This window comes from Oryctolagus cuniculus, chromosome 12 (genome assembly GCF_964237555.1).
Source record: "Oryctolagus cuniculus chromosome 12, mOryCun1.1, whole genome shotgun sequence".
Taxonomy (NCBI): Eukaryota; Metazoa; Chordata; class Mammalia; order Lagomorpha; family Leporidae; genus Oryctolagus; species Oryctolagus cuniculus.
Genome location: NC_091443.1, coordinates 101,247,438 through 101,262,141, shown reverse-complemented (window position 1 = coordinate 101,262,141; position 14,704 = coordinate 101,247,438). Strand labels below are relative to the sequence as shown.

The following is a 14,704-nucleotide window of genomic DNA, read 5'->3' as shown; positions in this document are numbered from 1 at the left end:
TCCAAGAACCTCAGAGCCCGATGCCTGCTGCCGCCTCCCCGTACTGAGAAACCAGGCCGAGCCACTGACCTTGGGCAAGATAGCGGGCTTACTCATGTCCTAAGAAACTCCTTCCTCTGTTCTTTTTTGTGTGCTTTAATTTTTAAAACTATCTGTCCTTCAAGGCATTTTACGTTATTCTGAGATGTCTGCCTTGCCCTGTGGCCTCACATCACAAACCTTCCCCTTTTCAAGACTCCAAACAAGTGGGCAAGACAGCCAAGGAAAAGCCAGTGTCACAGCCACTTCAAAGGGCCACCATCACAATCCTTGCTTCAGCAAACACAGGGTCAAGGCTAGCCTGGGGGCAGGTCTGAGCTGACAGAATTGTACCATAATGTCTATCTTAAGAATCACAGGGGCCGGAATGGCGCAGTGGGTTAAAGCCCCAGGCCAGCATACCATAGGGGCGCTGGTTCAAGTCCTGGCTGTTCCACTTCCGATCCAGCTCTCTGCTACGGCCTGGGAAAGCAATACAAGATGGCCTGCACCCCTGCACCCACGTGGGAGATCCAGAAGAAGCTCCTGGCTATGGATCAGCTCAGCTCTGGTTGTTGTGATCATTTAGGGAGTGAACCAGAGGATGGAAGACCTCTCTTTCCCTGGCTCTACCTCTCTCTGCAACTCTTTCAAATAAATAAAATAAATCTTAAAAAAAAAAAAAATAGAATCACACTCAGGGGGCCGGCACTGTGGTGTAGCAGGCAAAGCTACACCTAAGATGCCGGCATCCTATGCAGGCACCGAATAGAGTCCTGGCTGCTCCACTTCTGATCCAGCTCCCTGCTAATATGCCTGGGAAAGCAAACCCTTGGGCCCCTGCACTCATGTGGGAGAGCCAGAAGAAGGTCCCGGCTCCTGGTTTTGGTTTGGCCCAGCTCTGGCTGTTGCAGCCATTTCAAGAGTGAATCAGTGGATGGAAGATCTGTCTCTCCCTCTCTCTCTCTAACTCTGCCTTTCAAATAAATAAAATAAATCTTTAAAAAAAAAATCATACTCAGGAGGCACCTGTTTGTCCCAGACATCTGCATCCCATATGGAGATCGAGTGCCTGGATCTGAGTGCTGGCTAGGCTCCTGATTCTGGCACACCTTGGGAGGCAGCTCAGGATTTGAGTCCCTGCCACCCAGCTGAGAGACCTGGATGGAGTTCCCACCTCCTGGCTCAGCCTGCCCGTCCCAGCTGTTGTGGGCATTTGGGCAGTGACCTAGCAGATGGAAGATCTCTACCTCTCTCTCACTGGCTCGCTCTGTTTCTCTCTCTCCCTAAGAAATAAATATTTTTTAAAAATAGAATCACACTTAAAACTCATAGCACAGTGACAGTAAGCACTCAACAACATATATAATACAAATGAATGCAAAATATCTATATGATAGGAAGACAAGAAATTGTAAAAAGAAATATCTTTATATGACTAGGCCTGGTTAAGACAGTAAAAATCCATGTGTCAAATGGCATAAGCACACCACAATGAGGGAACTCACCAACCCCAGTGCCAGAGATTAAGGACAGTCACTTATTACAAGGGCACAAAGTTAGGTCTCATTTTCTCAACTATGCTTTCAGAGAAACTTTACTAACTCCATTTAAGCTACAAAGGTCAAAGACCCCTACTGGAGGGGAAAAAAAAAAGCCAAGTCACACAGAGAGAGAAAACTGCTTTAGTTTACACAAATATACAAATCTGACTAACCCACTGTGTAACTTAGAGGCAGGCAACAGACGCAACTGCGAAGCTCGGGCGCCAGATCACTACCAACTTTTCAGCTGATGAGGCGGGCTGGCTTGGGCGGTTTTGTGGGGGAAGGTGGGCTGGCAGGACAAAGCAAGGAGAAAACTGGCAAGAGGGAGAGAAGGAAATGAAAAACAGGAGGAAAAACAGAAAGAAAAGAGCAGGACAGAAGCGGGGAGGAACAGAAAGCAGCTGGAGGGTGTCTGAGGGTTTTCTGTGAGCGCTGCCAGCAGCCACACGTGCGGAGAGGTCGGGGTGCGGCCGCTGTTACCTGTCACCTGGTATATACTCCCCATCCGGCTACCCTAATCCTTAAATCTTTACAGGGAAATCCACACTGCTCGACAGGGTGGGAACTGATCACTTCCCAGTTCAATGCCCTAAAGAGCAATAACCAGAGATTCCCATAAAACCAAACTTCACAGCCTCCGCTGCTTAAATCCGGGTCCCACCCCTTTATATGGGCTGGGCGGATTCTCCACTTCGACAACCTGGCTCAACAAACGTTTATGAAAGGCCTACTGTGCGCCAGGCTTGGTGGGTCAGCAGCAAGCTGGCGTGACTGCCCCCTCACAGAGCTGGCTGGAAACCTGGTGACTGGGCGGGGTGGGGGTGGGGGGGATGCCAATCAAGCAGGATCATGGATATGTGCAAACAGGGAGGGGTGGGGGCACAGGGTGTCCTCTAACACCCCTCCCCCGCACAGACATCTTTCAAGGGCAACTCCAGTCCTAGCCGAGGAAAAGGGAAACCGGGTAAATCCAAAGGCTGACAAGAAAATATTGAAATGCTACAGTTAAAGCTCACACTGATTAAAAATAAACAAAACTGTAAGTGTTCAGACTTAACACAGCATTCATTATCTGCAACCACACACACTAGAACTCCTGAAACGAATAAACAGCCAGAGAGTATTTTTAGTAATACTTAAATAAGTTCACACAGACAGCCCAGCCTGATGGATTACAAGATCCTAAAGCACCTTTGGAATCATTAAGAAGCAAATTGAGTTTTACTGTTAAACGTATTTCTTGTACTTTGAGTATTGGTATCTCGCATAAGGAATCAGGCCCTTTAACGTGTGGCCCGCCCAAGACACACCTCACGAAAAGGGCCGCTTAAACAAGTTTGGGAAATGCTACACGCTGTAAACACCAAGTAGTGAGTCGGTGTATTTTAAGAAATGAAGTTCTGACAGTCGTGCAGGAAAGAACTCTGCTGAACTTAGTCTGGGCCGGTATTTCCTAAACTTATTTGACCATAGAATCCTCTTCTCACGTAATACTTCCATTAACAGTCTGCAAACTGCCGCGTGGAACACACGGAGGACGCACTAGAGGGCACACGCCGCTTTGTCTGAAACGTAGTTCATTATCAGTTTCCCACCTCTGATGAATTGGTATTGACTAAATGCTATGGAAATACAAAAACTTCTCCCCATCAATTAATTTCTTGTTGAAATTCAAAGGTAGGATGACTTACTATGGTTTGAAGAAGAAATTTTTAATGAACTAAAATTAGATCTTAAGTTACCAATATAAGAAATCAAATTAATCATATTATTTGGCTTTGCTAAATTGTTAAAGTTTATCTTCTTCTCCAACAAGTATTTCTGAATTTCCAGGATATATTTCACAGTAATTTTAAAGGCTTATTCCCTTCAAGAAAAAAATGTTGTGTTAAAAAAAAAAAAAAAAAAAAAAAAAAACAAGATTTACCTCTGCTCTATTACCTGATATGACCATATACAAATATCTATAACTGAGACATACTATCAACACATTCTATTCATGAATAAGTACAGGACTATTATTTCTCTAGTTGTAGTGCTATGATTTATAATCTGACCCCTCCTCTAAAAATTCGAGTATCTTGGGGCCGGTGCTGTGGCGTAGCAAGTAAAGCCACTGCCTGAGGTGCCGGCATCCCATATGGGCGCAGGTTCAAGTACCAACAGCTCCACTTCCGATCCAGCTCTCTGCTATAGCCTGGGAAAGCAATAGAAGATGGCCCAAATCCTTGGACCCCTGCATCCACATGGGAGACCCAGAGGAGGCTCCTGGCTTCGGATCGGCGCAGCTCCGGCCATTGCGGCCATCTGGAGAGTGAACCAGCAGATGGAAGACCTCTCTCTCTCTCTCTCTCTCTCTCTCTCTCGATCTATTTGCCTCTTCTTCTCTCTTTGTGACTCTTTCAAGTAAATAAATCTTTTAAAAAAATTCTAACATCTTTTAAAGCCCATATTTGAGGCTTCGAGGAATCAAATTCTAGTAACTGAAAAAGTTTCATCATTCAGTTAATAAAAAATCAACTCAACACACATTTATTTAGCACCTGCCACATGCATGCCACTGGAGCAGGCACTGCAAGGATGAATGGTATACTGGAGAGGCTTACAAGATGTGTAGGCAAACCTAAGGACACTCAGCCTGCCACAAAAAAGCCTGGAAGACACAAAGCCCTCTTACTTAAAGGACTACTCGGTTAACTGAAAAGTTTAACATTATTATTTTAAAGAGTTATTTATTTGAAAGAGTTACACAGAGAGAGAAGCAGAGGCAAAGAGAAAGAGGTCTTCCATCCGATGGTTCACTCCCCCAATTGGTTGCAACAGCTCCTGAGCGGATCCAAAGCCAGGAGCTTCTTCCGGGTCTCCCATGCGGGTGCAGGGGTCCAAGGACTTGGGCCATCTTCCACTGCTTTCCCAGGCCACAGCAGAGAGCTGGATCAGAAGTGTAGCAGCCGGGACACGAACCAGCAGCCATATGGGATGCTGGCGCTGCAGACGGCGGCTTTACTCACTGTGCCACGATAACCAATGTTAGATTTGCGTCAAAAGCATGAACACTACTAAAATTTCCATAGTCAACTTTACCTGTACTATGCTGTTTTTCTTTGCAAGCCAGTTAGATGGGCTTATTAAGCCACTGACATTAAAAGCAGCGTGAGTTAATAGTCCAAACCATCATAGGTTTCTTAGAAGAATCTACAGGAGAAACATTTCAGCCTCTGATAACCAGAACAAAGTGGAATTTTCAGTTAGGGCGTTTTAGTTACTGAAAATGATGTTTCCTTTTCATTTAGAAAAGTAGCATGAGGACTGCTAAACATTTAAGATGGAAAGTAGATCACACTATATCCATCAAATGAGAGACTTAGCAAGCCTCAATCAGCAAGAACATTTTGCAAATGACTCAAAAACTGGTAGTGATGACAAAGATGATATTTAACCACCTGCAGCCAAAATTTTTTTTCCTGTAACTAGTTTGATAAAACGTAGAACACTGCTTGAGTTCCAGCCCTAGATTTCAAATCAGACAACTGCAAAGCCGCTGCTGTGTGTGCCTTAATGAATAATTTCCCCTATTTTCCTTTTTATCTTTCCTTTAGGAAACCGTAACAAAAGCCAAGCCCAGAAACTTTGGCAAGACACAAGCCAAGGCAACAAGCACTGGAGAAGACACGCGATTTTTTTACCCCCCCCCCAAAAAGTCACAAAATGTCCCAGTAAGACTGCTTAATAAAAGATTAACTTTGTTCTGCTGAATGCTTCAAAAAACGGGTTAGAGATAGTATTTTCTAATTACATATGCTTTAAATACAATATGTATGCTAATAAACGTGAACCTCAAATACATGTGCAATGAAGCAAAGCTGATGTGGTTCCAGATTACATTTTAATAGCCCCAAAGAAAATGGAAAAGTCCGTGTGCAAAGCCGACAGAGGGAAAACAGGACAGGACAGGAGGGTCCAGTCCCCTTCACGGGGCCGCTCGCCCTTCGCTGCCTACCACTGGCACCAAAGTCCACACTGGCAAAACGGTTCAGGGCCGCGCCAGAATATCCTGGGGTCCCCCGCACCCCAGTAACACCAGCTTTTGGAGAGGGAACCGACCCGAGCGCTTCGTCTCGGTCAAGTTCACGGCCGGCCTCGCCGCTCCGGGCGTCGGGTCCGTCTAAGCAGCGGACCGTGCGGCTCGGACAGCGTCCTAATCGGGGGTCCCAGGTCCTCCTCGGGTCAGCGTCCTCCGAGCGCTGCCCAGGCCCCGACGGACGCCTGCTGTCCACCAGAGCCCGCCAAAGCCCGGCGAGAGGGCACCGCGGCCCGGAGGGGGCCCCGCCCGGCCCCCCCGAGGGAAAGTTGCCGCCCGGCCGGCCCGAGTGAGGCGGCGGACAGGGAGCCCCCAGCCGCCCCTTTACCTGCTTGCCGCTGCCGTCGCGAGGCTCGGACTCCACGAGGCTGCTGTCGCGGGCCCGGGGCAGGACGGCCGTCTTCGGGGCCTGTGGGAGGCGCGGCTCGCCGGACAGCGGGGGCGCCGCCGCGGGGCCCGGCGCGTCCTCGGCCTCTTTGCCGCCGTGGTACACCGCCCGCTCCTCGGAAATGTGGATGCTCGGGGCGCAGCCCATGCTGGCGGCGGCGCGGCGGACACGCTGGCGGGCAGCCGCGATCCGGTCAGCAAACGGCCCGCCCGGCGCCTCGGGACGGCCGCGGGCGCCGTGTCATCGCCGCCTGGGCGGGCGGCGGGCGGCGGCGGCGGCGAGCGCGGGTCTCGCGTCAGGAAGTGCGGCCGCCCCTTTTATCGCGGTGCGGGCGCGGCGGCGGCGGCGGTGGCGGGGAGGGGGCGCTGGGGCGGGCGGCACGCCGCGGCCGCCCCTCCGAACATGCCCTTCCTGAGGCGGGAGCCGCCGGCCGCCTCCCTCACATCGCCGCGCTCGCCTCGGTCGCGCCGCGCTTCCGGGGAATGTCGGGGGAGGGGAGCCGTGCGTTCTCCCAGCCCGAGTCCTCGCGCGGTGGCACGACCCCCACCCCGGGAGAGTGAGCCCCCCGAAGTGCCCGCACCGCGCTGCCGCTGCCTCTGCCGCCGCCTCCCCGGGGCTCCGACTCCGCCCGCTGGGCCGCCGCCCCGCGGCCAGGCGCCCCTTGGTCGGGCGCCGGTGGCGGGGAAGGCTAGCCTGCACGCTCCCGCTGCCCGGGGTGCAGAGTCAGGGGTCGGCCGAAGCCCCCTGTGGGCGGCCGCACGGCGGCCGGCGAGGCCGGGAGGGGAGCACCCGGGCTCCAGCCGGGCCTGGGGCCGCGCCGTCGAGAAGCGCAGCAGCGGCAGCGCGCACCCGCGAGTTGCGGCTGGCGCGGCTCCGGTTCCGCCGCCTGCGCTCCGGGCCGCGTCTTGCCGACAGCACGCCGCGCCCAGCCCCCAGCGGTGACCTCCAGCGGCTGCTGGCGTCAATGCAAAGCAGCTGGGGCGCCCGCCGCCTCCTCGGGCGCCGCCCGCGACTGCGCATGCGCGACTGCGGTCCCGGGGCAGGCACGGCGGCCCTCGCCTCGGGATGGAAAGGACCTGCCCAAGGACACCCGGGCTGCTCGGGCCCCCTAGACCGCTACGTTCGAATGCGGCTCTGTGACCTCCGGTCACTGGGTCACGGCCTAGGAGCTGCTGGGGACACGGGTCGGGGGCTGAGAAGCGAACGGAGGCGCTGCACGCCGGGTCCCAGGAGGTCGGATCTGGGCGTGCCTGCCTGGGGCCGCCGGCCAGATGCACTCAGCTGCGCCTTAGGCGGCTTCGGTGCGGAGGAGCCGCGGGCGGGGAGGCGGTCCTGCTCTCAGCCGAACACAAAGACCCCTCCGAGCCGCCACCACGGGCCTTTGCTTGCAGGAGCAGTCCGGGAGCGAGGGGCGCACGCAGTGCAGGGCTGCGGCCTCCGAGGACCGCAGGCATGGCCAGCAGCCCGCTGTGCGGCTCGGCCGAGTCGCCTGGCCTCGCCCAGTCAGCCGCAGGGCAGCGCCCCGGGTTGCCCCTGCCGTCCTTACAGCGAGCTGTCCCCAGCCCCTGCCTGCCCTCGTGCACCCCGGGCGCCCCCGTCCGCGGAAGCCGGCGGAGCGCGGAGCAGCCGGCCCCTCGCCTTTCCTCTCCAGCCGTCCACACCTTTCCCTGCGCGGCCCCGGAGCGACCCTGAGGAGCCGCCGCTCGCGCCTCGGGCCGGCTGCTGTAAAGACCCGGAGGCGGGCTCCGGATTGGAGCCCCGGCTCCCGCGCTGGAGCCGCTGCACAGGCTGGGGACCCCGGGACCCTAAGGCTGCCCCTGGACCTGCAGCCGCGGTCTTCGGGCCGAAGGAGGGCCCGGGGAGGCTTCCTAATGGCAGCGGAGCCGGGAAGCTGGGCCTCCGTGCGCGAGGCGCTCTCTTTACTGGCCCAACTGGCCGGAGCCAAGGCACGTGGCTCCGTTGTCAAGTTCAAGCACATGAAGCAATAATATTTATGTCTCCCTGCCCTATAAAAGAAATACACCCGGCTGGATGAAGAGAACCTGAAAAACACAGGGAGAGACTGGCCATCACCCGCTATTCCACCTAAGCTTGGAGAGTGTGCTGTAATCCACAATGTTTTGGGCCAATTCTGGTCTCTGTTTCATTAGGCTTTCGGGAAGAACGTGCATTAAACCACCGGAGTGTGCAAGGAGCCTAAAAGGGCGCCCGGCGAGGCAGGCTTGGCCACCTGGGAGCTGATCTGGCCACTTCCCTCCCTGACTCCGGGCGGCTCCAGTACCCTGGTTCCGCCCTCACAGGCCGGACCTGGCCGTCCCTTGGAAATCCTTGAACCTCTCCAAGGAGGGAGGGGGCAGGGGGCACTGCTGGGACGCGCAGCGGCTTGTGCCCCGCCCCCACCTCGCTGGCCTCGCCAGGGTCAGACCCTTTGCTTGTCTGATTCGGCTCTTTGCCTCCATCCAGGCTCCGGGCTTGAGGCCAGTGGCGCTGAGAAAGGGTACACACACCGACGGACCCAGGCCCCGAGGGGCGCCACTGTTTTGTGGGTGGCGGGTCAGTCGGTTCCCAGGCGGTGACCCGTGCTCAGGACGCGCTCGGAAGTTCGTTAGCGGCTCCTAAGGCCGGCGCACACGGCTCTCTCCGGCCGCGGCTGCACTTCCCTCTCCAGCCTGGGGTCTGCCATTCAGGGACCAGCGCCAGCACCCCAGGCCTCCTCCTCCCCTTCCTCCACTGAATGGGGCCAGGGGCCGCTGCCCAATGGGGACAGCTCCCATCCCGCCCCGGGTCTGAACCCCAGCCCTGCCCTCTCCTGGGCTCGCGAGCTCCGACTTTATCTCTCGGAGCTGTTTTCCTGGGCTGTAAATCTAGGATTAATGATGCCACCTTACAGAGATTAAACGGGCTAACGGATGCCACGTGCCTCGAATAGAATAACTACTGAGCCCAGCACCCAGGCTTGCTGCTGTCTCCCGAGTCCATTCATTATCACCTTCCTCCAGTCCTTCCCCCTCCCACCGGCCACTCCCTCCTCTCTCCCAAGCGCTGAAAACCAGCGGAGGAAATGAAAATACCCCGAGAGTCTATCCACACAGCTTTCCCATCGTTGGTGCTCAACTTCATCAGGTTCTTTCAACATTCTGCCTGGTGCGATGTCTTCTAAATGACTGTCATTGTTTGCAAATTATGCATGGCCGAGAAAAGAGTAAAAAAAAAATTAAAACTAAGCAAAAAGTGCATGAAGCGTGCAGGGGGCATAGGAAATGCTACCTTCCTTCTCCACTTCCTTCCTTCCGCCAAGGTAACTGTTGTGAACAGTTTGGACTGTGTGCTCCCCGACCTGTAATAACCCGTTACACACACACACACACACACACACACACACACACACTGCGATATCACCTACAAAGCTGCAGGGAGCATCCTTGAATGTTAACTTTCTCTGTCGTGTGCACTGCTGTAAGTAGACTTGCTCATCCTACAGCTCCGGGAGGCGTGAGCTGAAACTGAGAATGGACAGAATTCTCTGCCCCCCCCCAGAATTCTCAGTCTCCCAGGCAAGGCCCCTCTTGGTCACCCCCAGATTCACAGGCCTCCCTCTGCTTATATCCCTGGGTACTCCCAAACCTTTATAAAATGTTTTAGAATGTTCCAGCTTTCCTCTATTAAGACTGGGAACTAGCTGACCACTTGAGGGTACAGAGCTGGAAGGAGGGAGCTGCGCCCCCTGGAGGCCAGAGTGGTGGGTGACTCTGGAGGACCCTGAAACACAGTTGTGCACCTGCATATCCCCTCCTCTGTCTGCTTCCAGACCCCCCGCCCCGAATGGCAGTTCGCTTGGAGCCTGGATGGACAGGTCATCTTGGACCACCATGACTTGCTGCTTCCCAGGGTGCACAGGAGCAGGAAGCTGGAAGTGGATGTGCAGCCGGGACTCAAACCAGGTACGGGATACAGGCATCCCTTGTCTTAACCACTAAACCAAATGCCCACTCCTAGATTCTTAGCATTGCTATATTGGACTGTAAATGTCAGCATCTCAACTCCATCTAGCAAAGGTTTGTACTTAGGAGTTGGGGGTTCATTCACCCAAATCCAGGAAGAGCAAGGTGGTCTCAGCACATAGACTTTCGAGGTTTTCTGAGAATGAAACCATGGCTTTGGGCGTCCAGGGCACTCCACCTGCACCTCCTCATGGTGGCCATCACCCCCATCTATTAATTCAGGCCTCCAGTCCCCTGCAACGTTTCGCCCAGTGACTTCTAGAAGAGTCTGGGGAGAGGTAGTGTGGTCACCCTCATCATTACGCCTGCTCTGGTGCCCGCTGCCATGTCCCTGGAGGTACTGGAGCTCCTGTGGGGTCCAGGCACAAGCAGGGGAGTGGACAGCACACTTAGCACAGTGACCAACTGTGCCTCGGTCTGCCTGAGACCCTCCTGTTTTAACACTGGAAGTCCAGCATCCGGGAACCTATCCCCAACCCGGGAAAACCAATCACACACATGGCATCCCATGCCATCCCTGATGCCCCAAAGCCACACTGTACCCTGGTGTCACAGCACCTGCATCTGGGCAAGGCACTCTTCCAGCTCCCCACAGATTTGCTCTTGGGGACTCAGACTCGTGCCCACACCGGGGCAGGACAGACACACTAGGAAGCCCTACTGGTTGCCCCCTTCTCTTCCCTCACCCAAGACACTTGCCTTCCTCCCTCCCGCCATAGCTTAGGCTGAACCCAGAGCTCACACGACTCAGAAATCTCCCAAAAGCCCTGTGAGGTTGACATGATGGACGGACGAGAATGTGGGAACTCAGAGAGGTTAAGTCATTTGTCCTCAGCCACACAGCAGATGGCGGAAACCAGCCTGTCTGCAAAGCTCATGCGTCTACACCGTGCAAGGGCTTCCGTGAAAATAAGCGCTGGCAATAATAAGTTAAATACAGGAAACCGAGGAGCCAAGCATCACTGAGGCTTGAGAAGTGGAAAGTGAAATCCGATTCGCCCTGGGGCAGCCGAGAGCGGCTTCATCCAGGGATAAATGGGAGGCGAAATGCAAAGCAGTAGGCTGGTTACCACAAGTATTCGGGGCTTCTTAAATGTCAGCCACAATGATCATGAATCACTCTTTTTAAAGCTCTTAATCCAGAGTAACCCTCCTTTCCCCTGGCTTCTCTCCTGACTCATCAGGGCCCCTCTGCTGGCCGCCATCACCCGTCCCATGTTCTGGGACTCAGGCCTAGTAGGTCTCACGGAAAAAAACTGTCATTCTCTTCCCCAGGGAGGCATGTCCTGGGTAAGTGCCCCCCAAACCTGCTTGTTGGGGGAGGGGACAGTTCTCATCTAGGTGGCAGTGCAGTTGGAAAACAAACAGGCTGGTCCTCGTGACAACCAGGGTCCCTTCACGTGCAGACGTCTTACTGAGTACTCAGCCCAAGTGGGCACCAGGCTGGACCCCTGCAGATACGACAATGACCACACAGCCCCAGCCTTCCTGGAGCTCGTGGCTAGCGTGGAAGGCAGGCAGCCCTGGACTGCACAGGAGTATAATTATGAACTGGTGAGCGCTGTGACAACAGGAAGCCCTGAGCGTGCATCACGGGAGGAAATGACTTCATCTTGGACAAGGGGGACAGTGAGCAACAAGAAGGCCTCCCCGAGCTGAGACTTGAGTGGACGGCTGTTTCTCATGCCCAGCACTCACTCACCCTTCTTATGACTGTCCCAGATCTCCCCCTGGGAAACCACAGTCCTCTCTTGCATCAGCTCAGATGATCTGGGTGGGTTGTTTCTGTGCCAGGTCCCGGCCACCACAATTGACTTAGAGATGGGGCGGGGGGGGGGGGGGGGCATGAGCCAATCCTGAGTCGATGAGTACTGATGTCATTGAGTGAACCCTCTGAGCAAGCCATACCTGAGAACTTTCTGGAAGTTAAAAGGGGACCTAGTAAATGATCTGGGAAAGCTTTGAGCGCCCACGGGGTGGGGATAGTGAATAGTGAAGCCAGAAACTTTTTGCAAAGCCTATGGTCAGAGGCAGTGAGATGACTAATGATGGTGGTGGTGGTGGTGATGATTTTCATGGTGATAAGAGCGCTGATGAGGGTCGTGACAGTGACAGTAACTGTGATGGTGATGATGATGGTGCCGCTGCTGACGGTAGTGGTGATGAGGATGATGGTGGTGGTGATGATGATAGCGATGGTGGTGATAACAATGGTGGTGGTGATAATGACGATGGTGTTGAGCCCCTTCTCAGCCATGGGCCACTGGGCTAAAGTCTTTTACTATAATTTTCTCCTTGAGCCTTCATAACAATACTCTGAGGTAGGTGTGCTCTCACTTCTGTTTTACAGATGAGTAAACTGAGGCTCGCACTCGGGAGGTGACTCACCCAAGGTTGCAGAACAAGGACTCAAACCCAGGCCTGCCTGACCCCGAAATCTACACTCCCAGTCACCATCTGTCACGCTTCTCTTCCATACATGGTTTGCTGGGGCCTCAGGCTGAGTCCATCTCTTCCCTCCCACTCCTCTCCGCACTGGTGTCCAGCAGGGTTTGGCCCCACAACACAGGTCAAAACCACTGAGGCTGCCTGATCTTGGACTTGAACTTCCCAAACTAGAAGCTAAAAAGTTTATACCTTTTTTTTTTTTTGACAGGCAGAGTGGACAGTGAGAGAGAGAGACAGAGAGAGAAAGGTCTTCCTTTTGCCGTTGGTTCACCCTCCAATGGCCGCCGCGGCCGGCGCGCTGCAGCCGGCGCACCGCGCTGATCCGATGGCAGGAGCCAGGAGCCAGGTGCTTCTCCTGGTCTCCCCATGGGGTGCAGGGCCCAAGCACCTGGGCCATCCTCCACTGCCCTCCCTGGCCACAGCAGAGAGCTGGCCTGGAAGAGGGGCAACCGGGACAGAATCCGGCGCCCCGACCGGGACTAGAACCCGGTGTGCCGGCGCCGCTAGGCGGAGGATTAGCCTAGTGAGCCGCGGTGCCGGCTATACCTTCTCTCTTAATAAAGTTAGTTGCCTCCAGTATTTCATCATTGTCACAAAAACAGCTGACACAAGCAGCTTCCTGGGTGAAACTCCTGTCACAGTTTCGTTCTTTCAACCCTTCCAACACCCTGTAACCAATCCCCAGGGAAGAGCAGTTGGCCTAGAGGTTAGGATCTGCACCCTGCACCAGAGTACCAGGGTGCAGTTCCTAGCTCCGGTCCCTGACTAATGCAGAGCAGGGAGGCAGCAGTGATGTTTCAATAACTGAGCTCCTGCCATCCGCATGGGACACCTGGACTGAGTTCCTGGCTCCCAGCCATGGTGGATGTTTGCAGAGTGAACAGGCAGATGGGTGCTCTCTGTGTCTTTCTCTTTCTACCTGTCTAATAAATAATAAAAATACTTGGGGGTCAGCGCTGTGGCGCAGCAGGTTAACGCCCTGGCTTGAAGCACCGGCATCCCATATGGGCGCCGGTTCGAGACCCGGTTGCTCCACTTCCAATCCAGCTCTCTACTATGGCCTGGGAAAGCAGAAGATGGCCCAATGTGGGAGACCTGGAAGAAGCTCCTGGCTCCTGGCTTCGGATCAGCACAGCTCCAGCCATTGTGACCAACTGGGGAGTGAACCAGCAGATGGAAGACCTCTCTCTCTCCCTGCCTCTCCTCTCTATGTGTAACTCTGACTTTCAAATAAAATAACTAAATCTTTAAATAAAAAAGCAAATAATAAAAATACCTGTTCTACCTGAAATACCCCCAGGGGCTTCCATTTTCCTGGCTGCACTAATCGCTACGCGCCTGCTGCCAGGGACCACCACTCTGACCCGCAGGAGGTCTTGCCGCCAGCTGCTGCCAGGGGTCTGTGCCGGGATCAACAGCAGCAGCTGTGGCACAGATGGCAGGTGGACCTTGAGAGCGCTCACCTCTGTGCCACAGTAGCGCTCGGCTGCGGTAGGAGCCTCTGCACTTTAGGGGTTTGGGTCAGCACAAGAACACGATAACTCAACCTGGACTTAAGTGTACACTAAGGGGCGGTGCTGTGGCGTAGCAGGTAAAGCCGCCGCCTGCAGTGCCAGCATCCCATACGGGCGCCGGTTCAAGTCCTGGCTGCTCCACTTCTGATCCAGCTCTCTGCTACGGCCCAAGCACTTGGGCCCCTGCACCCTGCACCTGGAAGAAACCCCTGGCTTCAGATCAGCACAGCTCCAGCCGTTGCGGCCAACAGGGAAGTGAACCAGCAGATGGAAGACCCCCCCACACACACACACTTCTCCTTCTCTCTGTGTGTAATTCTGACTTTCAAATAAATAAATAAGTCTTTTAAAAAGTGTACACTAAGAATGGGACTTTTAGCTTTGGCCTCGAGTGTGTCAAGGCCAGAAGCAACAGGGTGGGACGTGTCAAGACATTTGTCCCTGACTGCCACCAATTCCTGTGCAAGCTGCCTTGGGGAAATCTGTCTCTGAGCAGGCACAGAGCTGCGGCAGACACTGCTGCTTCCTACCCAACCAACAGCCCTCTTCACCATCACCCTCCTCTTCTTCCTCTACCCTGGGAGCCTTCCCAGTTCCCAGAGATGAAGGGGGACTGGCTTCCACCAGCCCAGGGTGCCTCCTTTAGTCTCAGGCCCGTGACATGTCGCCCGGCCAGTGAGACCTGTGGAGTGCACAGTCATCTTCCC

The 14,704-nt window shown here is 54.6% G+C and overlaps 1 protein-coding gene and 1 long non-coding RNA gene across 2 annotated transcripts in view; one reads left to right on the top strand and one right to left on the bottom strand.

Annotated features, from left to right (window-relative positions):
* The window catches only part of PDE8A (phosphodiesterase 8A), a 150,455-nt gene extending 144,066 nt beyond the window's left edge, over positions 1–6,389 (bottom strand). The window contains exon 1 of the mRNA XM_002721497.5: positions 5,975–6,389. Coding sequence (XP_002721543.1) covers positions 5,975–6,181 — 207 coding nt within the window. The 5' untranslated portion in view covers positions 6,182–6,389. The remainder of the gene's footprint in view (positions 1–5,974) is intronic.
* A 661-nt stretch (positions 6,390–7,050) lies between these two features.
* LOC138844744 (uncharacterized) lies at positions 7,051–14,316 on the top strand. Its single transcript, XR_011381056.1, has 3 exons — positions 7,051–9,975; positions 11,220–11,325; positions 12,386–14,316. It is a non-coding gene; the product is annotated as an uncharacterized lncRNA (long non-coding RNA).
* Positions 14,317–14,704: the final 388 nt, after the last annotated feature.